This window comes from Hippopotamus amphibius, chromosome 1 (assembly GCF_030028045.1).
Source record: "Hippopotamus amphibius kiboko isolate mHipAmp2 chromosome 1, mHipAmp2.hap2, whole genome shotgun sequence".
NCBI classification, from domain to species: Eukaryota; Metazoa; Chordata; class Mammalia; order Artiodactyla; family Hippopotamidae; genus Hippopotamus; species Hippopotamus amphibius.
In genome coordinates this window covers 200,744,388-200,771,065 of record NC_080186.1, presented here as the reverse complement: position 1 = coordinate 200,771,065, position 26,678 = coordinate 200,744,388, and the positions used below count along the sequence as shown (strand labels likewise).

General features: G+C 37.0%; 1 protein-coding gene across 12 annotated transcripts in view; it reads right to left on the bottom strand.

The window, feature by feature from the left end:
• Nucleotides 1-26,678, bottom strand: part of MCTP1 (multiple C2 and transmembrane domain containing 1) — a 543,089-nt gene that overhangs the window by 221,369 nt on the left and 295,042 nt on the right. For 11 of the 12 annotated variants that reach the window (XM_057739099.1, XM_057739106.1, XM_057739125.1 and 8 more), the window contains exons 4-5: nt 10,846-10,925; nt 6,002-6,113 (exon numbers count right to left, since the gene is read on the bottom strand). In XM_057739099.1, coding sequence (XP_057595082.1) covers nt 6,002-6,113; nt 10,846-10,925 — 192 coding nt within the window. Of the gene's footprint in view, nt 1-653; nt 702-6,001; nt 6,114-10,845; nt 10,926-26,678 lie in introns of all 12 variants that reach the window. The other variant, XM_057739092.1, reaches the window with a different exon arrangement.

Here is a 26,678-nt window from a genome sequence, read left to right as displayed (position 1 = left end):
TATGAACATTGTTACCTTTGCTAACTGTGAGACATGTTAGAGAAGAAAGATTGTGGAATGTTAAAGACAGGAGATGAAGCAAATTATAGAAAAATAAGGTTTATTTTTTGCTCTTTGATCTTAACTTTAGCTGAGAAACATATGAATTTGTTTTTGAAAGTGTCATTATCTAATATTACAGTACAATTTAAATTCTTTATTAGCAATTCAACTTTCTTTGAAGCCCAATAAATGGAATAAGTGACATAAAAATATGGCCTGTGAGAGAGCTGCAGAACTGATTATGTTTTTAAAATATTCCACAATCTCAATCCATTTTTTGCTTTTAGCTTTTGTTGCAGTGATTTTCTTTTAGGCAATAACATGACTATAATAGGTATAAAAAATCACAGAATGGCTAGATATTATGGTACACATATATTATAAAACATATACATATTAAATGTTTATAGGTGGATATTTTTTCAAATGTTAGCTTATGGAATAATTCAGAAAATTTTCAAAATTAAACCAACAAGAAAATTATATGTTTTGAATTCACTAAAGATCAACTATGGTTAATTCATATGTTTCTTAAATTTTTCTACTTTTTAGCTTTAGCCAAGCAATTTGTAGGTCTATGTTATCTGAGTGTGTAACACAAATTAACTCACTTTTATTTCACAAATTCTCCAATGAAGAAAGCTGTGGATTGAACGCTGCTAGAAAAAGAGCCAGAAAGAACTCAAACACACCATCAGACCAAAATACCATATATAGGACACACATGAATGCACTACACACTTTTGCAGGATCAAAACAGGACATGCATTCAAAACAGAAATGATAGTTGTGTCATGCAAGCCATCAACGTGCCCCACAAGAAGATTTTGGTTTCTCATACACACAAAGCCAAAAGTTAAAAAAAAAAAAAAAAAAAAAAAATATATATATATATATATATATATATATATATTTTATATATATATTTCTCTTCACATCTGGGATTTTTTTAAAAAAAGACTCAATCATGACTCAGTGGAGAAGATTTTAATATAAGCAACTATGAAATACTTTTGCTATGACTCATTTACTTCTTAATTAGCTATAATTAGATGTTCCATGTTTGAGGGGCTTTAGTAGATACAGTAGGCTGATAGGGTTTTCAACTTGTTCTTCATATTTACTGAGTTTGAGAGCAGGCAATCCATACAAGGAGAAATCATCCAAACCATATGATTCATGGAACATATTGTCAGTATTAACAGTGTATTAAGAACTCACAAGATAACTGATTTAGAACTCTTAGCACTTTGTGATGCTAGGTCCTCTGTGTTCCCAGTTACTCATTTCTTCCTACTTCTGACAGCACTTCTTAACATTAATGTTCTGTTTCCTACTTGATAGTTAGGATTTATTTGTCCATGGCTCTTGAAACTCATATCATCCATTCTCCATGTTAATTCATACAAAATATTTAGCAAAGTTTTATAAACACAGGCATAATAATAAACATCTGCTTTTTTGAAATAACGTCTTAAATCCCAAAAGCTTAAGATAGGTTATTTCTGAGCTAATAAAGAGAGCAGAACTCATAATTTTGCTGTGTGAAGGTCAATGCGAAATCATCCTCTATTCCTTCTTTCCATGTCATTCTGAATATTAAACAGAATCGTGAAGCATTTAGTAACTGATTTCTGGTTTGCTGCATTATGAGTCTGAATTTCTCTAAATAAGATTTGTTCTTGGATAATTTGTGAAAGTTCAGCATGTCATTTTCACTGCAGTAATACAGTATATATTTCAGGCATATAAAAATTTAATTCGAAGATACATTGGATAATTGACTCTTTTTAACCAAGAAATTTCAAATGTATTCCAGGAAATATATTTAGCCAATACTAGACATGTCACCCAAAGAGAAAAATATAGTGATGTGCTTCTGAATCATTGTCATCACTAGAGATCTTGAGAAGAGCAATATAGACTGATTTTAATCAGATTATCATTAATATAATTTTAAGAATTCAAAAGGAAAATTAAATCATTACTTCCAATATTGTTTGTGACAACCTCAGGGATTTGAATATTGAAGTAAGAAGGAAACTTAAAATACCTTTCCCTGGACCTTTGAAGCATCCCACCAAATCCTCTTAGAAATTCATCTACAGCCCACTGAATAACCACTAGGTATAGAAAGCTGGACTAGGTTTGGAAAGGAGTCATCAACAAGAAAGGTAATCAGAAGCAATAATTTATATATATATATAAATATTTATAAATTATTATCATTTTTTTTACCAGGAGCGATAGGCTGTGAGACAGAGGTGAGGTAAAGTACAGTATAGGTAGGTTTTAGGTAGGAAAGTCACATTGGAGGAAGCTTGGACCTGAGAGGAGGTGAGCTGGGTAGGAGTCTGTATGGCTGGGACAAAGGTTACAAGTGAGGGAGTATATGTTGCTCATTGGAGAGTCCAATGAGCCCTTCATCAGGAGTTTTCATCTCATTAGAGAAATAAGCACAGGCCACTGAACACTTAGAAGACGAATCAAGAGGGAATTATAGAACTTGGCACAATGCTTATGGATGACCAATACGTGGTTTTCCCCAATAGATGCCTACAAATGGCATCTTTTTCAGAGTTTCAAAATCTTCTAACTAGTGCTGCTTGCCAGCTTTAGAGATCCTAATTAATACATAGCTATAGAACTGCTATATAGACCAAAATAAAGGGGATAAAGCACAAATTTTTGTCTTTGTTAGAAATTTTCATCACGTAAAGCATATGCTTAGAAGCCCAATGCCAATCTAGGAATCAGATTAGCCAGGATACTGGGGCTCCCAGTAGAATTTCCTGTAGGGGACCTTTCATGCCTCCTCCCTGCCCTGCCCCAGCTGCTTCTCAACAACCAACCCCAGGCTCCCAGCTACGGATCACATCCACGAGGAGGAGCCAATATAGCTCCACCGGTCACCCTTCTCTCTGCTGCTCAGGTGTGGCTGAGGTCAAGAGGGTTCACCAGCCAGAGGCTGGCTCTGGTACAGGCTGCAACCGCTGTGCTTTTTCTGAGGCACTGGGCCCTGATAAGCCACTTGTTTCTCTGGTGAAGAAGAGAGAAGCCAGGTGAAAATCCAACTGGGAGGAAAGAAGACACCGGCTTTCAGTTGCTGCAGCAGAATCAATCCAGTGCTATTTGGCACTGTGAAGGGGGAGGCGTGAAGTAAGGCAGCAAATGAAAAATACTCAGCAGTAAAAGATTTCTTCCAAAAAATTGGGGTAGCCAAAGAGATGTGAATCAAGAAAATGGCCTGAAGATTTCAGGAAGAACACTTTGTGTTAAGGGTGAATGTGGCTGGAGAGATACAATAAGAAGAAAGAAAAAGGAAGAAAAGATTAATAATACCAGATTTTTGATGTGTAATTTTCGTGTAACCTATCTGTTTTCATTCCTATTTGTGACTGATAAATCACTGATGATTAATAATCAGGCACTGTGATATTTTTAAATGATTTTTCCTAATTAGAAAGACATTGTGCCTAAATAAGGTTGAACAGCAATGGAGACAGAAGGTTTTTGCGAGAATTGTTGAAGAAAAACTAATGTCAGGAACTACTTTGTCTGTGCTGACATATATTTCTGTGTAATTTAGAACAACTCAGCCACTTCATCATAGTCTCTTGATACTAACTTGCCCCTCAAACCCTCAGTCTGATGTTAGAGTATTTAATATTCTTTTAATGTAAACAATCAGCAGACCCTCCATCATCAAATCACCCAAATAACTAAAACAGCTGCCATGTCATTTGAATCCCCAGTAATATTGCCAGTTTGGATGGTCTGCAGACACGTAAGACTTCAGCCACTTAGGTATTTTCATTTACGGTGTTGTCCTTCATTAAAATAACAAAGAATTCCCAAGCAAAAAATATTCTATCACTAAGTTTTGTTGAGTATACCTCCTACAGATAAACTTCTTCATTTCTTTCCATCTCTACCTCTGACAGTTCTAATCCAAATCTGCATCATCATCCACCAGGATTTTCAAAATAGCTCCTAGTTTGTCTCCAAGCATCCATTCTTACTCTTCCATCTGTTTTCTATAATGCAGCTACACAACAAAAGGCAAATAAAATTATGCCACTTCCTGTTTACAGACTTTACAATGGCTCCCCATTGAGCTTTGGGGAAAGACCACAAACCTTGACATGGCCACCAGTCCCTATGCAGTCTGGACATCTCCCTCCCATTGTCATCATGCACCGGGATCTCCCACACTGCGCTTGCTTCCACCTCCTCTAAGCTCTAGTACTATTTCAATTCTTGGAGTGCAGCTTGGTTTCTCTTGCCACAGGGCCTTTACACGTCCTATTTCCTCTGCTTGAAATACTTCTGCTCTTCCTGCTTTTTGCTTTTATCAACTATTCACACTTCAGACCTCATGTCCCATTTGACTTCCTTAGAGAATCCCTACGACCATGACTAAAACAAATTCTGCTATATTTGCTCTACAGCAGCACACCGCCTCTCTTTCATGGCACTTAAAACAGTTGTCATTTCACATTTCCTTCAGTAAGTATTTGATTTCTGAGCTCTCCACTGGATTTCAGTCCTACTGTATCCAAAGGGTCTAGCACAGGGTTTGGCTTATAGTAGGTTCCTGGTGAATATCAGGGTTATCTGAATAAAGTAATAAATGAACATTTGTACTTTATTCCTGTGTATGGATTAGCCAGCTAAGATACACTCCTTGGCTTGTACTGGGTGAGACAATATATTCTGAATTGGTGACTTTTAAAATAATGGGCTTTCATTTCTAAATGTTCTCTGTGAAAAATATCCTCACCCACCCTTCCATCTGCACACATGGGCCTATGACTATACACATACATACCTTCTTTCACTGTGCTAAGTTCTCACAGTAGGTATTATTTGACAGTGCTTGCTTGAAAAGAAAATTTTCTTCCTCACTGAATGAAATATAGATACTTAAATCTTTCTTTGCAAATATTACATATGTGCTCATTGTTTAATTTTTTTAAAGGATAGAGAAAAATATTTTGAAAAGGGTGAATTTTTCAGTGAGTTTAAAACACTTCCAAATTTGAAGCTGTAATTCACTATTTTTATTTACAATCTAGGGGAAAATGCCTATAATACCTTTCCAGCAGAAAACATATACCAACTTTAATCATGCATTATTTTAAGACAGCAATATACACACTGCTGAAACAGAGTATTTAAACCTGCCTAAAAAAATTATGTCTACTCCTAAAATGTGTTGCAATCAGAACTAGTGAGAGTAGCTCCCAGTATGTGAAAGTACCCTGAGTCTAATAATTTCTAGTAAATTGTGGCAGAAAGTGCCCTGGCAAGCATACCGATGCAGGTCAAACCTGACATTTTTCAATGTCACTTCAACAGGGCTGGAGTAATTGGCTCCTCTGTATCCCTTGTTAGTTTCTCATAGCAGCATGGTGTGCAAGGAAGTACAGACAGCCAGGGCTGGAAAATGGGTAATGCTGATAAGGAAGCCCATAGAGAAGATGAGAAGTGCTCACTCATCATTCATCAAATACCAGAAAGCAGAAACTCTATTGTAATTTCACCTCATTTTCTTTGTTATGGTACATCTGACAGTACAATCAAAACAGCAGGGTCTGGACACCTCAATGCGGAATCCCAAATATTCAGTTCACTAGTAAATGTAATCCCTGAATGAATACCACCATTTGCTACAATGTAACATGTCTGAAATTGGAAAATAAAATTATGATAAAAGATGCAAATGCGTCCCTTATTTACAGTAAGAGGTTCTGATCTGGAGAATAGTATAGGAAATTTGCATTCAAAAGATACAATATACCTAGACTACTGATACCCAGGATACTCACAGAAACAAAGAACAGGCCAGATTTCCTTAAGCCACTTCTCTTGACCATTACCTCTGGGTTCAGAGAAGGCTCATGACATTCAAACAAGTGAGAGCGAAAAGCTACAACTAGGTTGTGGGGAAACTTACCACATCCCTGTGTTCTCCTTCTTTAGGGGTAAGGACGACTGAGAGCAAAATGATTCCAAGATCATGGTCAGGATAATGGGGATCTTTCAGTGTTAAGGTCACATCCGTGGGCCTATGATATAAAATATTCAGATTCTGAGCATGAAGGTAACCACCAGCAAAAGGCAACCTACTGAATGAGAAAAGATAGTTGCAAGTGATATATCCAATAAGGGTTTAACCCAAAACATATACAGAACACGTACAACTCAATAACAAAAAAACAGGCAATTTGATTTAAAAATGGGCAGTGGACCTAAATAGACATGTTTCCAAGAAAGATGTGCAGATGGCCAAAAGACACATAAAAAGATGCTCAAAATCACTGATTATCAGGGAAATGCAAATCGAAACCACAATGAGATATCACCTCACACCTGTTAGAATGGTGATTATCAAAAAAGCAGCAAATAATAAGTGTTGGTGAGGTTGTGGAGAAAAACTTGTGCACTATTAGTGGGAATTTAAATTTGTGTAGCCACTATGGAACATGGTATGGAGGTTCCTCAAAAAATTAAAAATAGAACTACCATATGATCCAGCAATTCTACTCCTGAGTATCTATCCAAAGAAAACAAAAACACTAATTAGAAGAGAAACATGCTCCCCTATGTTTATTGCAGGATTATTTACAATAGCCAGGATATGGAAGCAACCAAAGTGTCCACTGACAGATGAATGGATAAAGAAGATGTGGTATATGTATACAAAGGAATATTACTCAGCCATAAAAAAGAAAGAAACCTTGCCATTTGCAACAATATGGATGGACCTGGAGGGTATTACGCTAAATGAAATGTCAGACAAAGACAAATACCATATGATCTCACTCGTATGTCAAATCTAAACAAACAAACAAAACAGAAACAGACTCATGGATACACAGAACAAACTGTCTGTTGCCAGAGGGAGGGGGTAGGGGAATGGATTAAATAGGTGAAGAGGATTAAGAGGATTAAGAGTCATAAAATAAATACACGGGGATGTACATACAGCAAAGAAAATATGGTCAACAATGTTGCAATAACTTTGTATGGTGACAGATGGTTACTAAACTTATTGAGATCATTTGGTAATGTCTATAAATGTCAAACCACAATGCTGTATACCTGAAACCAATATTATATGTCAACTATGCTTCAATAAAAACTAAATATATATATATAAAATATAAAAAGATTTGGAATAGTCACTAAATGAATAAGCCAAAATATATTTTATATCAACAATTTATTATTTTTAAGAAGGAAAGTAATTTTGTCTTCCTTTAATTTCCTGGTACAATTTTTGTTGTTATTTAAAATATCATCATTGTATTAACTTATCCAATAAATCATGGGCCAATTGGATATACTTGGATTCACTGCCTAAGTTTTAGTTCTTTATGCGGTTTTAGAAAGGCTACTGGGTTGCTGGAAAGGCCAAGGAAGTACAACAGTATTGAGAGACGTATAAGGCCGTTCACTATAATCTCTGAACACACAGAAAGCAATAGCAGTTATTTTCTGTAAATTTGAGTCCAACAAGTCAATGAGGGTCATTTATTGACCTTCCTTTCAGTTCTCTAAGATTTTTTTTTTTTAAATCAGGGGTATGACTTAGAGTAAACAGATGGGTGGGAGAAGAGGAAAATATAAAATATAAATTGCCTGATATACATCATATACTTTAAAAACAATGTCTAGTTATTTAAAAGAACTTCTACTATTTAAAATGATACTTCTATTTTTGGCTATTTAAACCTATGCCTCAATAATTTTTAGATTCAGAAATGCAAGGAAACCAATGCTTAGAAGAGGTGATAAATACTTAGAAGGCTTCAGAATTAGATCAGTATCTCTGAAGAAGAGATTATGAATTACTCAATATTACCCACAGTAACTTTTAGAAACTAATGCAAAATACACATTCAACTGATAATGTGTAGGTAAGATCTTGTTTCAGTATTTCAATTAATATTGAACAAATAGGGGTTCATGCCCTTCTTAAACCTAAGGGACTGTGGAACATTCAGCACCACACTTGAATCTTGAAATGTTGGCAAATTAGGCATTTTCCCTTGGTTGCTCAATCATTTATTCATTTAATTCACAAAACATGAACTGAACACATATGATATGCCACACACTATACTAGGTTCTGGGTAAAAACCAACAGTCAAGACCAAAGATAAGATACTTGTCTTCATGGAGCTTAACTTTTAGTAAATGATACTGTTGGATTCTAGCACTGGAGAGAGAGCTTGATGGGGAAATCTGGTCCAAATAAAAACCTTCAATCCTGGCTGCACCTCAGAATCAACTGGGAAGCTTTTAAAAAGTGGACAATCCTGAACTCTACCCATGATGCCTCTGGTTCTGTAGATCAGGGGTGGGGTCTGGAAATCTATACATTTGTAAAGATCCCCAAATAATTTTGGGGAACCACAGGTACTCTTCAATGCTAAGATTTTACAGTACTAGGAAACTCTTTCAAATGATGCTTAATTTACCAATTCAAGGAATGGTGTTACAAAAATATAAACAGTTTTTTGATGTCAGGGGTTTTAATTGAAACATAAGTAACCTATCAAACTGATTATATATATAAATCACAATAGTTGTGATGCAAATGGCTCCCATATTAATTTAGTTATAACTAATCATTATGATTTAATAGTAACAACTTGTTTCTTTTATTTTAACAAGTGCATATTAGGCATTATAGTATATATGTATATGTATTTGTACATACACACATACATATGCATATATATACACACACACACATATGTAGCTATATGGAATTACAATTTGATTTTGTTCTTTTTCCTGTAAAAAACAGGAAACATTACATATAAAAATTAAGAGCAAAAACTTCATTCCATTTTTATAATAATTACACGATAAAGATTTAAGAACACTTGCAATTGATTTATGATGCTTATCTTTTTTTTTTCAAAAGCAATACCTTAATGCATTATATAGCAGCATAAGTATTTATATGGCTACTATTATTACCCATCTGTCTACACCCAAAGACTACTGGTTTCTCTTTTCTTTCTTTTTTTGTTTTTTTGGACCACACCTTGCAGCTTGTGGGATCTTAGTTCCCCAGTCAGGGACTGAACCCAGGCCCTCGGCAGCAAAAGCACAGAGTCCGAACCACCGGACTGTCAGGGAATTCCCGCACTGATTTCTATACATAGGATGTAATGGCATACACAAATACCTGATTTTTAAATGTGATAATTTGATGTTTATGTGGTTTTGAGGTGTGGGTATAGTTAGCTCTATACATAAAATAATGTGGCAAAATAAACACAAAATGCTTACATATCTTTTTCTTTTTGCCCATCCTATATTTTTTTCATTTAAAATTACTTTTCACCAATAATCTATCTTTAATAGAGAAAAAGAGAAATTTATGCTCTGTGATCAAACCTAGTAATTTGCATATCCTTACGCAGAGTCTACAGAGAAAATCACTGTGGCCTTTACAGAAGCACAGCACAGCCCATTCTCGCTGGAGCTCAGTTTCATGATAATGGACCGCATACAGCACCACCTAGGACTTTCTTCAGCTGTGGTGAGTCAGGGAGCCAGCAATCAACCCTGAGGTCAGGCCGGCACTAGGCTCTGGGTAGGAATGAACATGCAGGCAGTATAGAAAAGGCCACTCTTTTGTCCACTTTGAGGCACGAATGATCATTGGAAGACCAATAAGCTGCCACTGTGCTCAGACTACAACACATAAGGAGTTGTACTATTTATATTTCATCTACATTTAAAGCACAAAATAGTGACCTGGCCCATGACTCTGCTTTCCTGCTTCCCACTATTCCTGCCACGCGATTTAACACGATCATCTAAACCATCTCTTTAAAACCACCAAAGATCATTTCACAGCCTCCTTTGCAATCCATTCCTGCACTGCTGGACCTTTTAAAACCTAGTTTTTTCTTCTGTAGTATTAATTCTTACCTCCTATGATGAAATACATTGAAAAAAAAATACAAGCCCATAATTAGGTGCAAGGAGTGGTTAATATTTATAATATTAACTTAGTTATAACTAATCGTTACTTTACAATTAGTCAAGCAATGACAAGTTAATATAACTGAGTAAATACAACCAACCTGCCTCCACTTTCGGGCCACTCCCTGGTAACACAGGATTACTGAAGATGGCAAAATTAGATTCTACTTTGGCTTAAGTGATAAGTGTTGCTTTTTTTGAAGCATAGTGTATGCATTTTATTTCCTATGCAGTGGCCTCATTCTTAAATTAATAATTATGATTAACATGTATAACCTTCTTCATGTCCCACTATAATCACACCAGCAATATGAGAGCAAGGAATGTGTCTTAATCTAGATTCCTGGTGCTCTGCACAGTCTGGGGAACAAAGAAAGTGTCTTAAGAACTTTTCTGCTGGGGACTCCCCTGGCAGTCCAGGTCCAGGGGTTAGGACTCCGAGCTTCCACTGCATGGGGCACAGGTTTGATCCCTGGTCAGGGAACTAAGATCCCTCATACTGCGTAGTGTGGTCAAGAAACAAAAACAAAAACGAAACAAAATAAAAACAAAAAAAAGGAAAAGAATTTTTCTGCTGAACAGCTGTCAAAGGAGATAGTGAGGGAAGATGCTAAATCTTACTTCCACTGGTAAGTGAAAAAGACATACTTGAGAAAGTGTGGCTAGCATGAAGGCTCACAACCATAAGTGATGGAGCAGTGACTAGAACCCAGATCTGTTGACATTTTCTGTCACACAGGCCCAGTTTCATAACAAGGTGTAGTGATATTACAACAGTTCAAAAGTTACCTATTTAACTCCAGCTGCGTGAGATCCAGAAAGGCTGAGCCCATAAAGTCATCCTGTAGTCCAAAGTCATAGTCAAATACCTAGGGAGCCAAAGACACAAACATTATTATAAGCAATTCCAATATAAGCCTTAAATGAGAACATCTTCATTATAAAATATTTGTGGTCTATGTCACCAAAAATCAATACAATTTCCTAAGATTTATTTTTAAAATTTTGTTTTTGTGTTTTGGAATACTAAGGTCTCACAAAACATTCAAAGGAAATTACATTTAATGTTATAATTAAAATTACTGATTTGTACAAAATAGAACTTCAAAGAAGATGACAAAATTGAATAAAATATAGTAAATCATCAAAAATGTGGGAACCACAAGCTTAGAATATTTTCCTCTCATTATAGAAGGTCTATCAGCATTACTGAAAGGCAAAGTGAGTTGGTATGAAGTTCAACAAATATGTCTTCCATGCTGGGCTGTCGGTGATGAAGACATGACTCCAATTTCTTATCGTTTTCAGGTCATTGACGATACATTCTCTGATATTATAGGACAAAGCCACTTTAAACAGACAGATGAGTAGACATTAAGATATTATGATTAAAGCACTTTATAAAGTTACACTAAGGTTAAATTTTTACTACCACAAGCAATGATTAGGGGGTAATATTAATGTGATTAATAACAATAAAACAGAAAGAAAAAGAAAAGAATGTATTTCTTTCTTCTGTCAAAACTATCTTCTTTGCGCCCTTCACGGTTTGTATTCATACTGTGAGAAACAAGACAGGCAATGTGCATGACCTTCGGGGCCCTACATGTAACAGCTGGGGGAGTTAGTAAAAACCCAAATAGATACATGCAGTTCAGTGAGACGTGATGGAGACAAAAGTGTAAGGGAGTGTGTTGGGAGCTGATACCTTATTTATTTTAAAAAATTAATTAAAAAATTTTTTTCAGATCTTTATTGGAGTATAATTGCTTTAGACTGTTGTACCAGTTTCTGCTGTACAACAAAGAGGGGGTGAGATGAATTGGGAGACTAAGATATATACACTACAATGTATAATATAGATAACTAATGAGAACCTACTGTATAGCACAAGGAACTCTACTCAGTGCTCTGTGATGACCTAAATGGGAAGGAAATCCAAAAAAGAGGGGATATATGTATGTGTATAACTGATTCACTTTGCTGCACAGCAGAAACTAACACAACATTGTAAAGCAACTATACTCCAATAAAAATTAATTTAAAAAAGTAAAAAAACAGAACATGATGCTGACTGATATAAGCATTCACATAAGAATATACATTGGGAGCTGATATTTTAGATCGGGAGTCTAGGAAGGCCTCTCAGAGAAAGTGTGTTTGTGTAGAGACTGTGATGATGAGAAGGATTAAGCCACTAGAGTGACACTAGAAGGGAAGAGCACTCTAGGTGGAGGAAACAGCAAGTGATTAGCATGTTCAAGGATCAGCCAGCAGCCACTGAAGCTGGAGTCGACTGAGAAAGATGGAGAGTGGAAGGAAGCTGGAGAGAGAGCTCAGAGCCAGATCAGATGGGTCCACTTCTATATGACTCTAAGTAAATGGGAGCTGGCTAACTTCTGTCCATTTAAACATTTTCTTACTCATTTATTTCCTCAGTCGACATTGACTAAACACTGATTATGTGCCAGACAATGTGCTGGGCATTGAGTCAACTGTGGTTAGCAAATCTCACACTTCAATGCTTATAGTTTAGTGATGGAGACAGATGCTAAACAAGGAAGTGCACAGGTGATATGATTACAAATTTTGATAACTGTTGTAAAGAAAAGAACAGGGTACAAAAAGAAAAAAAATTACGTTGGAGATCAGGGAAAGCTTTTAAGACTGAAAAAAAAACGCTACTAGATGAAGTTTAGAGCTGTGTTTCTGACCTTTTCAAATAGATAATCATTGTATTGTGCACTGGAGTAAATGAGTATGACCAGGTAAGTCTGTTCTTGAAAGGATGACCCAGGCCACTGGACTCTCCAGGATGTAAGAGTTCACTGGGCTCACAGAACCCACAGCTCAGCATACCTCTGCCCAACTCTTGACACAACAGTTAGAAAGCTCCAAGCAGAGGGAATAGTATGCACAGAAGCCCTGCATCAGTCACTGTTTTTTTTCTCTAGTACAGGTGTATTGCAATTTAAACAAACTTAATATGTAAAAAAATGATATTTAAGCAAAAAATACTCTGCATTATAAAGGGATTCTTAAATTAGAAGAGTCACAAGGGATTTAAGTTATAAGCTCCTCTAATGCCTTTTAAATTATTCAATTTATACTCATTTGATTTACATACAACCTTTCAGGAGTACATTTGTTGTAGAAAGCACAGCACTCCTGCAATAAATATTCTCCTTGATCAATTACCCTTCTGAGCTTTAGTCATCTGCTCAGTGGCATATCTTATGCAACCAGCACCTGCAAGTGGCTGCAGTAGTATATTTTACAACATAAAATTTACACCAAAATTAGAGAAATTTCTCTTGTGCAATCTCTTCTGATTGTGTCAGCCTAAGGATTAAAGTCTTGGGGAGACTACAGTGACATATAACCCAGGAGAATATGTCACTGTTAGTTACATCTACACATATGAAGTGGAAAGCCATGAACCCAGTGAATTGATCAGTGTAGACAGCCCAGATGGGTGATTCAACATTCAAACTCTGTTTGTTCTCCTGGGGAGAGTCTTTTCTACCATCCTAATGCCAGATGTTTACATTAGTTTTCAATTCCTATTACTCAGCAAAGGCATAAACATGGGGAAGAATGGAAACACCAGAATCCAGTCATTAATGAAATTGTTAGCTATGCAATTTGGTTCCAAGCTCTATAAACCATTTGTCAGAGGGAGCACTGCTCTAGGTGAAGTGTCAGAAAATACAGAGCATAGAAGGGAGATGAAATAGGAAAGGTACTCCCACTGCAATAAAAAGCACAGTTAATGATGATTAATGTTTATCCAACATTTACTATATATAAGGCACTGTGTGAAACAAATCATATAGATTTTTACATTTCATTCTTACACAACTCAGTGAACAAAGTATTGTTTCCATTTGTCAGATAAGGAATCCAAAGCTTAAAATGTTTGTGTTAACTTGCCCCTCAATGCCAGGGCTAGGAAGAGGTCAGATTCAAATCTTATGATGGATTTCAGACACAGAGTATATTTAAACTAAACAAATATAACCTGGGCACCCACTCTGGGTAAAGCACTGGGAATTCAAATGTGAAGAATTTAGAAGAGATCCTTGCTTTCACAGACCCTCTGCTCCATGAGTTAGAAACATTAGGTAATATTACGTAGTAGCTGCTTAGGACTGGGTAACAACTCTCTTCATTCTCAAGTGAGTTTAAAACAAGAAAGGTTTTATTCTGATCAACGAGTTTATTTAGCATCTTGATTCAATTGTTTACGAAGAAAACTGCGTTAGGGAATACATCAGTTACAATGCTTTTGGATACAAGTAATGGAAAACTCAACTCACACTGACTTCCACAGGAATGGGAATTTGTAAGCTCAAATGAATGACATGTCCATAGATAATTACGACTTCAGGGGAGTTTTTATTTGGGAGTTCATATGATTCATATATTTACTCATTCATTTATCTGAGAAATATTTGGTGACCTACAATGTGCCAAATACTGTTCAATGCACTGGAAATACAGCAGTGAACAAAATAAAGTCTTTGATTTCTTGAGGCTTACATACAGGGAGGGATGCAGACAATAAACAAAAGCATGTTAGGTGGTGGTAAGTGCCATAGAGAAAATTATTGCAGCAGACGGAGTGACAGGAACTGCAATTTTACATAAGATGCTTAGGAAGACAAGGAGAAAGGGTGGCACGCGAGTGAAGGGAGGAGGCATGATGGAAATAGAAAGTTGGAAGGTACCCAGATCATACAACATGACCCAAGATACAAGATTCTACTCAGCAAGTATGTTCATGATGCATTTTCATACCCAGTCAGCTTCAAAACAACCATTTCACTATAAAAGAATAAGTAAACTCGATAGGATTAAGATGGTGGAGTAGGAGGACGTGCACTCACTCCCTCTTGCAAGAGCACCGGAATTACAACTAACTGCTGAACAATTGTCGACAGAAAGACACTGGAACTCACCAAAAAAGACACCCCACATCCAGAGACAAAGGAGAAGCCACAATGAGATGGTAGGAGGGGCACAATCGCGTTAAAATCAAATCCCATAAATGTTGGGTGGGTGACTCACAAAATGGAGAACGGTTATACCACAGAAGTCCACCCACTAAAGTGAGGGTTCTGAGCCCCACCTCAGGCTTCCCAACCCAGGAGTCCAGCAACGGGAGGAGGAATCCCCAGAGAATCAGACTTTGAAAGGCAGTGGGATTTGATGGCAGAACTTCCACAAGACTGGGGGAAACAGAGACTCCACTCTTGGAAGGCACACAAAAAAGTGTGCTCACCAGGACCCAGGGGGAAGGAGCAGTGACCCCATAGAAGACTGAACCAGACCTACCTGCTGGTGTTGGGGGGTTGCCTGCAGAGGTGGGGGGCGGCTGTGGCTCACCGAGGAGAAGGGGCACTGGCAGCAGGGGTTCTGGGAAGTGCTCATTGGCGTGAGCCCTCCCAGAGTCCACCATTAGCCCCACCAAAGAGCCTGTAAGCACCAGTGCTAAGTAGCCTCGGGCCAAACAACCAACAAGGTGGGAACACAGCCCCACCCATTAGCAGACAAGCAGATTATACTTTTACTGAGCTCTGCCCACCAAGTCGGATTAAAGTCTTACTGAGCTCTGCCCACCCAGCCCTACCCACCATCAGTCCCTCCCATCAGGAAGCACCCACAAGTCCTAGATAGCTTCCTCCACAAGAGGGCAGACAGCAGTATCCAGCAGTATCAGCAGTATTTCATCTGGTGGAACTGAAAACCACAGCCACAGAAAGATACAGAAAATGAAAAAGCAGAGGACTTTGTACCAGATGAAGGGACAGGATAAAAACCCAGAAAAACAAGTAAATGAAGAGGAGATAGGCACCCTTCCAGGAAAAGAATTCAGAATAATGATGGTGAAGATGATCCAGGACTTTGATAAAAAGATTGGATGCAAAGACTGAAAAGTTTACGAAAGACCTAGAAGAGTTAAAGAGCAAACAAACAGAGACATGCAACACAATAAATGAAAGGAAAAATACACTAGAAGGAACCAATAGCAGATTAACTGAGGCAGAAGGGCAAATAAGTGACCTGGAAGAATGGTGATCATCACTGATGCAGAAAAGAATAAAGAAAAAAGAATGAAAAGAACTGAAGACAGCCTAAGAGACCTCTGGGACAATGCTAAACACACCAACATTCGCATTATAGGAGTCCCAGAAGAAGAAGAGAGGGAGAAAGGACCTGAGAAAATATTGGAAGAGATTATAGTTGAAAACTTCCCTAACACAGGAAAGGAAATAGCTACCCAAGTGCAGGAAGCACAGAGAGTCCCAGGCAGGGTAAACCCAAAGAGAAACACACCAAGGCATATAGTAGTCAAACTGACAAAAATTAAAGACACAGAAAAGTTATTAAAAGCAACAAGGGAGTCAGAGAGAAACATGATGGTGGAAAAGCAGTCAGGGAGTTGTTAGCTTTGAAGATGGAGGAAAAGATTTGTGAGCCCAGGAAAGAGGACCGTCTCTAGAAGCTGAAAAAGTCTGAGGCTTGGACAGTCTTCTATAAACACCTCTACCGCCACGACAAGCAACCCCAAAAGTTTGGACAACCATGAGGAAACAAAGAAACACCATGCAGGCAAAGGAGCAGGAAAAAAACCCACAAGACCAAATAAATGAGGAGGAAATAGGAAAAATGCCTGAAAAGAATTCAGAGTAATGATAGTAAAAATGATACAAAATCTCAATAACAGAATAGAGAAAGTACAAGAAACAGTTCATAAGAACTCAGAAAAACAAACAGCAATGGATAACAAAATAACTGAAATTAAAAATACTCTAGATGCTATAACCAGCAGAATGACTGAGGCAGAAGAACAAATAAGTGAGTTGGAAGATAGAATGGGGGAAATAAACGCCACAGAGCAGGAAAAAGAAAAAAGAATAAAAAGAAGAGAAGACAGTCTCAGAGACCTCAGTGATAACATTAAGCATACCAACATTCGAATTATAGGCATCCCAGAAGAAGAAGAAAACAAGAAAGGGGCTGAGAAAATATTTGAAGAGGTTATAGTGGAAAACTTCCCCAACATAGGAAAGGAAATAATTAACCAAGTCCAAGAAGCACAGAGAGTCCCATACAGAATAAACCCAAGGAGAAATACACCAAGACACATATTAATCAAACTAACGACAATTAAGCACAAAGAAAAAATATTAAAAGCAGCAAGAGAAAAGCAACAAACAACATATAAGGGAAAACCCATAAGGATAACAGCTGACCTTTCCACAGAAACTCTGCAGGCCAGAAGGGAATGGCAGGATATACTGAAAGTCCTGAAAGAGAGAAACCTACAGCCAAGAATACTCTACCCAGCAAGAATCTCATTCAGATTTGAGGCAGAAATCAAAAGCTTTCCAGACAAGCAAAAGTTAAGAGAATTCAGCACCACCAAACCAGCCTTACAACAAGTGCTAAAGGAACTTCTCTAAGTAGGAAACACAAGAAAAGGAAAACACCTACAAATACAAACCCAAAACAATTCAGAAAATGGTAATTGGAACACACATGTCAATAATCACCTTAAATGTAAATGGATTAAATGCTCCAACCAAAAGACACAGACTGGCTGAATGGATACAAAAACAAGACCCTTCTATATGCTGCCTACAAGAAACCCACTTCAGACCAAGGGATACATATAGACTGAAAGGAAAGGGATGGAAAAAGATATTCCATGCAAATGGAAGTCAAAAGAAAGCTGGAGGAGCAACACTCATATCAGACAAATTAGACTTGAAAGTAAAGACTATTAAAAGAGACAGGAAGGACACTCCATAATGATCAAGGGATCCATTCAAGAAGAACATATCACAATGGTAAATATCTATGCCCCCAATATAGGAGCACCTCAATACATAAGGCAAATGCTAACAGCTATAAAAGGGGACATCGACAGGAACACAATAATAGTGGGAGACTTGAACACCCCACTTACATCAATGGACAGATCATCCAAACAGAAAATAAATAAAGACACGCAAGCTTTAAATGACACATTAGACCATCTCGACTTCATTGATATTTATAGGACATTCCATCCAAAAACGACAGACTACACTTTCTTCTCAAGTGCACACGGAACATTTTCCAGGATAGATCACATCTTGGGGCACAAATCAAACCTCGGCAAATTCAAGAAAATTGAAATCATATCAAGCATCTTCTCAGACCACAACGCCATGAGACTAGATATCAATTACAGGAAAAAAAATGCAAAAAATACAAACACATGGAGGCTAAACAAGTCACTCTTAAACAACCAAGGAATCACTAAAGAAATCAAAGAGGAAATCAAAAAATATCTAGAAACAAATGACAACGAAAACACAACAACCCAAAACCTATGGGATGCAGCAAAAGCAGTTCTAAGAGGGAAGTTTATAGCAATACAGTCCTACCTTAAGAAACAAGAAAATGATCGAATAAACAACCTAACCTTACACCTAAAACAACTAGAGAAAGAAAAATAAAGAAACCCAAAGTGAGCAGAAGGAAAGAAATCATAAAGATCAGAGCAGAAATAAATGAAAAAGAAAGGAAGGAAACCATAGCAAAAATAAATAAAACTAAAAGCTGGTTCTTTGAGAAGATTAACAAAATTGATAAACCATTAGCCAGACTCATCAAGAAAAAAAGGGAGAAGATGCAAATCAACAGAATTAGAAATGAAAAAGGAGAAGTCACAACGGACACCTCAGAAATACAAAACATCATGAGAGACTACTACAAGCAACTATATGCCAATCAATTGGATAACCTGGAAGAAATGGATACATTCTTAGAAAAATACAATCTTCCAAGACTGAACCAGGAAGAAATAGAAACCATGAACAGACCAATCACAAGTACAGAAATTGAGGCAGTGATTAAAAATCTCCCAACTCACAAAAGCCCAGGACCAGATGGATTCACAGGTGAATTCTATCAAACATTTTGAGAAGAGCTAACACCTATCCTTCTCAAACTCTTCCAAAACATTGCAGAAGGTGGAACACTCCCAAACGCATTCTACGAGGCTACCATCACCCTGATACCAAAACCAGGCAAAGATGTCACAAAAAAAGAAAACTACAGACCAATATCACTGATGAATATAGATGCAAAAATCCTCAACACAATATTAGCTAACAGACTCCAACAGCACATTAAAAAAATCATACACCATGATCAAGTGGGGTTTATCCCTGGGATGCAAGGATTCTTCAATATATGCAAATCAATCAATGTGATACATCATATCAACAACTTGAAGGATAAAAACCATATGATCATTTCAATAGATGCAGAAAAAGCTTTTGACAAAGGTCAACATCCATTTATGATAAAAGCTCTCCAGAAAATGGGCATAGAAGGAAATTACCTCAACATAATAAAAGCCATATATGAAAAACCAAAAGCCAACATCGTTCTCAATGGGGAAAAACTGGAAGAATTCCCTCTAAGAACAGGAACAAGACAAGGGTGTCCACTCTCACCACTGTTATTCAACATAGTTTTGGAAGTGTTAGCCACAGCAATCAGAGAAGAAAAAGAAATCAAAGGAATCCAAATTGGAAAAGAAGAAGTAAAATTGTCACTCTTTGCAGATGACATGATATTATATATAGAAAACCCTAAAGACTCTACCAGAAAACTGCTAGCACTAATTGATGAGTTTAGTAAAGTAGCAGGATACAAAATTAATGCACAGAAATCTCTTGCATTCCTATACACTAACAACGGAAGAGCAGAAAGAGAAATTAAGGAAACTCTCCCATTCACCATTGCAACAAAAAGAATAAAATACCTAGGAATAAACCTGCCTAAGGAGGCAAAAGATCTGTATGCAGAAAACTTTAAGACACTGATGAAAGAAATCAAAGATGACACAAACAGATGGAGGGACATACCATGTTCCTGGATTGGAAGAATCAACATAATGAAAATGACTGTACTACCCAAAGCAATTTACAGATTCAATGCAATCCCGATCAAATTACCAATGGCATTTTTCACAGAACTAGAGCAAGAAATCTTACGATTTGTATGGAAACACAAAAGACCCCGAATAGCCAAAGCAATCTTGAGAAGGAAAAATGGAGTTGGTGGAATCAGGCTTCCTGATTTCAAACTATACTACAAGGCCACAGTGATCATGACAGTATGGTATTGGCACAAAAATAGAAAGGAAGATCAATGGAATAGAACAGAGAACCCAGAAGTAAGCCCAAACACATATGGGCACCTTATCTTTGACAAAGGAGGCACGAGTATACAATGGAAAAAAGACAGCCTCTTCAATAAGTGGTGCTGGGAAAATTGGACAGCAACATGTCAAAGAATGAAATTAGAACACTTCCTAACACCATACACAAAAATAAACTCCAAATGGATTAAAGACGTACATATAAGGCCAGACACTATCAAACTCCTAGAGGAAAACATAGGCAGAACACTCTATGACATCCATCAAAGAAAGATCCTTTTTGACCCACCTCCTAGAATAATGGAAATAAAATCAAGAATAAACAAATGGGACCTCATGAAACTTAAAAGCTTTTGCATAGTGAAAGAAACCATAAACAAGACTAAAAGGCAACCCTCAGAATGGGAAAAAATAATTGCCTATGAAACAACGGACAAAGGATTAACCTCCAAAATATACAAGCAGCTCATGCAGCTTCATACCAAAAAAGCAAATAACCCAATCCACAAATGGGCAGAAGACCTAAATAGACATTTCTCCAAAGAAGACATACAGATGGCCAACAAACACATGAAAAGATGCTCAACATCACTCATCATCAGAGAAATGCAAGTCAAAGCCACAATGAGGTATCACCTCACACCAATCAGAATGGCCATCATCACAAAGTCTGGAAACCACAAATGTTGGAGAGGGTGTGGAGAAAAGGGAACTCTCCTGCACTGTTGGTGGGACTGTAAGTTGGTACAGCCACTATGGAAAACAATTTGGAGGTTCCTTCAAAAACTACAAATAGAACTACCATATGATCCAGTCATCCCACTCCTGGGCATATACCCAAAGAAAACCAGAATCCCAAAAGAAACTTGTACCATAATGTTTATTGCAGCACTATTTACAATAGCCAGAACATGGAAGCAACCTAAATGCCCATCAACAAATGAATGGATAAAGAAGATGTGGTATATATACACAATGGAATATTACTCAGCTATAAAAAGGGATGAGATGGAGCTATATGTAATGAGGTGGATAGAACTACAATCTGTCATACAGAGTGAAGTAAGTCAGAAAGAGAAGGACAAATATTGCATGCTAACTCACATATACGGAATCTAAAAATGGTACTGATGAACTCAGTGACAAGAACAAGGACGCAGATACAGAGAATGGACTGGAGAACTCGAGGTATGGGAGGGGGCGGGGGGTGAAGGGGAAACTGAGACGAAGCGAGAGAGTAGCACAGACATATATATATACTACCAACTGTAAAATAGATAGTCAGTGGGAAGTTGTTGTATAACAAAGGGAGTCCAACTCGAGGATGGAAGATGCCTTAGAGGACTGGGGCGAGGAGGGTGGGGGGGACTCGAGGGTGGGGGAGTCAAGGAAGGGAGGGAATACAGGGATATGTGTATAAAAACAGATGATTGAACTTGGTGTACCCCCCCCCCCCAAAAAAGAAAAAAAAGCAACAAGGGAAAAATGACAAATAACATACAAGGGAACTCCCATCAGGGCAAGAGCTGATTTCTCAGCAGAAACTCTGCAAGCCAGAAGGGGGTGGCATGATATACTTCAAGTGATGAAAGAGAAGAACCTACAACCAAGAATCCTCTACCCAGCAAGGATCTCATTCAGATTCAACGGAGAAATCAAAAGCTTTACAGACAAGCAACAGCTAAGAGAACTCAGCACCACCAAACCAGCCCTACAGCAAATGCTAAAGGAACTTCTCTAAGCGGGAAACATAAGAGAAGAAAAGGACCTACAAAAACAGAAACAAAACAATTAAGAAAATGGTGATAGGAACATACATCTCGATAATTACCTTGAATGTAAATGGACTAAATGCACCAACCAAAAGACACAGACTGGCTGAATGCATACAAAAATAAGACCCACATATATGCTGTCTACAAGAGACCCACTTCAGACCTAGGGACATACAAACGGAAAGTGAGGGGATGGAAAAAGATATTCCATGCAAATGAAAACCAAAAGAAAGCTGGAGTAGCAATAGTCATATCAGATAAAATAGACTTTAAAGTAAGAAATGTTACAAGAGACAAGAAAGGACATTACATAAAGATCAAGGGATCCATCCAAGAAGAGGAGATAACAATTATAAATACATATGCACCCAATATAGGAACACCTCAATACATACGGCAAATGCTAACAACTGTGAAAGAGGAAATGCCAGGCAGAAACAGAGACACAGATGTAGAGAACAAACACATGGACACCAAGTGGGGAAAGCGGGGAGGTTTGGGGGGGGTGAATTGGGAGATTGGGATACCAAATTGTACACTCTAAATATATGCTGTTTATTGTCTGTTAGCTGTACCTAAATAAAAGTTCTTAAAAAAAATAAGTAAACTCTAAGTCATGGAGTTGACATTATAAAACAAACAAAATAAAACAAAACCTAACTATGGCCACTGCAATCAGTCATCTTCAATGGAAAATAGAAGCTATGTTGCTTAATTTCTGGGTGGACTTAAGCAAACCCTTAATCTCGCTGAGCCGCATTCACCTGTAAAATGGAGATGAGAAGAATCATCTCCAGGGTTATTGTAAGGATTATATGAAATAATGTATGCCTGGCAGTTAGCACAGTGCTTAGTAAATGGTAGTGATTATTATGATAAAGCTGTGACTGCAGATTCCATCATCTCAAGACTCAGTGACCTCACATGGTCTTTGTCCATAAACCAAAAGCAAGTATGGCCATGCTTTTCTGTTTTGCTTTGCTATTTATTTATTTTCTTTTGTATAAAATAGTTGAGATTCTTGATTCATGCATTTAGGAAATATTTTTGAACCATTCAAGACAAAACATGTAAGATATTACAAACATCTTCTAACTTCAAAATAATTTTGTTTGGGTATTCTGCCCTTTAAGGTTGTAAAAATATTTCCATTCCAACTATTCAGCTGTTTCCATTTAAATGTCTAGAAAAGTGCCTCCCTGTCCAAGCAGTGCAGCAGAATAACCTAATGTGTTTTTTAAAAAACAGTAGCCTGGACTCCAACTCGGAGGTCCTTAATCAGAACTTATGGGGGAGAGACTTGGTATATGTGCTGCCGAAGTGAGCATGGGGAGAGACTTGGTAATCTAGATTTTTTTAAACTTTATGGATAATTCTGATGTATAGTCAGGGTTGAGGGTCATTAGTACATGACATTCTTTTAGGGCCCTTAAAACCTACTGAGAAATCATTTTGGACAGAACAGTAATATGGTCCTTAGCTTGACCCACACTTTAAGTACACTTTCAATTTTAAATCTTAAGCTTGGATAGACATGAGTTATTTAAGGAACTGTCAAGTTTATTAAAATGACAATCATAGAAACATTACTATGGCTCCAAACAGAATAGTTTTTCTAGTTATCCAGATCTTTCTATTATTTAGAGAAGCACTTTCAATTTAGCTCTCCTAGCTCATGATTAGGCCAAACAAGTAACAATTTACAATTCTCCTTTTAGATTATCTCTACCTCTTCCACTGTAATTCTAAGCGTTCACTGTGTACCTGGAATAATAGTGTCAGTGAAATTACAATGGAGAGTTTGAATTTAATTCAAGTGAAATGGATGCTGAATTTACCCTATTATTTAAGATGTATGCTGGAGCATCCCTGTGCCTACAGAACAGGCTCCAGGGGCTCTTGTCTCAGTTAAAAGCCCTGCATGTAACTCCAAGATTCTACCACTACCATATGATAAATATCTTTCAAGTCCATTCCTGCAGCCTTGTTTTCACCTGCCCTTACTGTGAAGTCATTCAGAAGTGAAAGAATATTCTCTTTTAATTAAAATTAAAAGTTATATGAATTCCAACCAATTGGAAAAGTATATTTATTTATTTTGTGTATACTATTTAAAAATGACAGTACCAAGATTTTTTAAATTTTGTTTTTACCAGAAATGGTACAAGTACTGTAACTTCAGTGTGATTTTATAAGCTTAGCTTAGAACCAAATTTTGTTTCCCTTGGTAATCTTTACATTGATAGAAAACAGATTACAGTGTGCATGTGGACTTTTTCCTTGAACTATAGAGAGGCAGGTTGAAAACAATATTTTCTAACCATCTAGTTCATGGATGCATTTTCATATTACCTGTCACTACAGAATCAGTTAGCCCCTAAGAAATCTTTCAGGCAAGATTAATCTCCTATTACAGAGGATGTGGGCATCCTATAAAAGTCAGTCACACAGAGCTGTGTAGAGACAATGAAAATAATGCAACCTTCACGAAGTATCTTAAAATATCATTTCCACCAATGTATTTTATTTAGGTCTTTGTGTGCCCAACGTTAGGCAGAAAGTAGATATAACACAAAACATGGAAAAAGTAAAGTTGAAAGTTAGAAATGTTTTTCAAAAGAAGCCCTATGCATGGTATAGAAAATGAAAATCAAATGAAAAATATCAAAGCATATTAAAAAGTATGAAGTATTCCATAAAAATGAAGTCTTGTTATTTTATGTTTGTACTATTATTTGAGAGGCCAGTGTGATTTCTGTTTAACTTATTTTTTCTTATGTAGAAATGAAAAAAAAGTGTCAAATCTTTTACAATTCACTATGTATCTTCTTCTGTAAGGTGGAAGTTAAGTTGTGGCTACATAATGTTGTATTCAGAAACTCAAAGTGGTAAAAAAAAAAAAACAGAAACAGAAACAACCCTTGGGTTTTCTCTCCTAGCTTCTTTGTTCCCAGTGTGTCATTAGGCCTTTTGTCTGTATGCAGTGTTACAGTCTCCATTTTCAGTACCTACATGTATGTATGTCTATCTATTCTTGCTCCCAAACCAAAGCAAAAATGTTTGCCTCTATTTTTTTCTGTGTACTTCAGATTTTTGTTTGCTTTTGAGCCTATTGTGATATTCCTTTTGAAATACACATTTGACATCTGGATTTCTACACAGATGAATTTCATTCTTGAACACAAAAGAATAGCAGAGGAACCCAACCATCACCTAGTGTAATATTGGGACATTCACTTGTAAATCTTTTAAAGACTGGAGACCCCCATGCTTCTGTCATAGAGTAATATCCCATGAAAGAAACAGATCCACAGCAAAAGCAATTAGAAACTAATCCTTTCTTCCATAATTTTTCTCATAAGGGACATTGTATGACATCCTAACAGTCCAGTGCTATCCTTACTAACCCTGCTTTCCTCTCCTATCCAGTTCCTTTATGGCTGCAGCTGTTCTAACTTATTTCTTCTAAACCTTCCTAAAAATAAAATTTCCTTACATGCCACTCTTCTTTTTAAAAATGCCTCATTCATTCCTTATTTCAGTTCTTTATTATGGAGGTATTTCCTTTTTTCTCATTTTCTTTCTCTCTAGAGGTAAGGAGCAGGGGAGAAACATCTCTAACCATGGAGGTCTTCCCTTTGGTGGAGGGAGGGTTGGCCATGAATACTTGGGTCATGATATATTGAACATTAGAAGAGAACTCACTAATCCTATTTAACTGATTTCCTTTAGCCAATGCCCATTTCAGACAATTTCTTATGCAAATACAGGTTTATTCTCCCCATAATGACTTCTAGAAACTTATCAACTATATAGTTGGAGATTCTCTTTTCATCAATTTTATAAACCATCTTACTATGATTTTAATAACATCTTGATTATTTTTTCCTTTCTGTGGAAAAGAGAAACAACTGGGATCAATGCAAGTGCAGATCTGAGGGGAAGGCAGATACGCAGAGGTTGCTGAAAGAATGATCATGTGAGATTCGGGGCTCATGTGCCAGTTGTGACAATTTAGAGGAAAGGATGGGGCACGTGATGTGGTAAAAGTGGAAAAAGGTTTGGTCGCTGAACAGATAGTCAGAACATAGGAGGCAAAAATAATATAAGTATCTAAAGATATGAATTAAAGAGAAGCAGGTCTGAAAGTAAAACAAGGAATTACGGTTAACTCCATAAATTCTTCTTCCTCTGTTTTATTTTTTTTTTCTAACTACATCAAATGAGAGGAAATACTCTCCCCCTGCCCCATCTTTGGAAATGCAATACAGGCAGGAGTTTTTCTTTCTCTATTATCTTTACCCTCCTCACTTTGCAAGTAAAGCATTTTGTTTGCAACCAGGAATGGTAGATACCCTGATATAATTCTTAAACAGAAAGCCTGTGTTCTGTGTAAGCTCTTCTTGCTAGAGCATATGGAGTCTTGATTTAATATGTTCCCAAAGTGCACTAAATTAGTTACTTGCACCAAGCAGGAGGAGATGGACTTCATAATCCTCCTAAAAAATGACTGGTAATAGAACTGTCCAGAAGAAAAATGCTCCCACCAGCTCCCCCTCTGCTATACCTCATTTCTATCACATCACCAACAGATTAGAATTGTGCATAGCAGAATACACCTC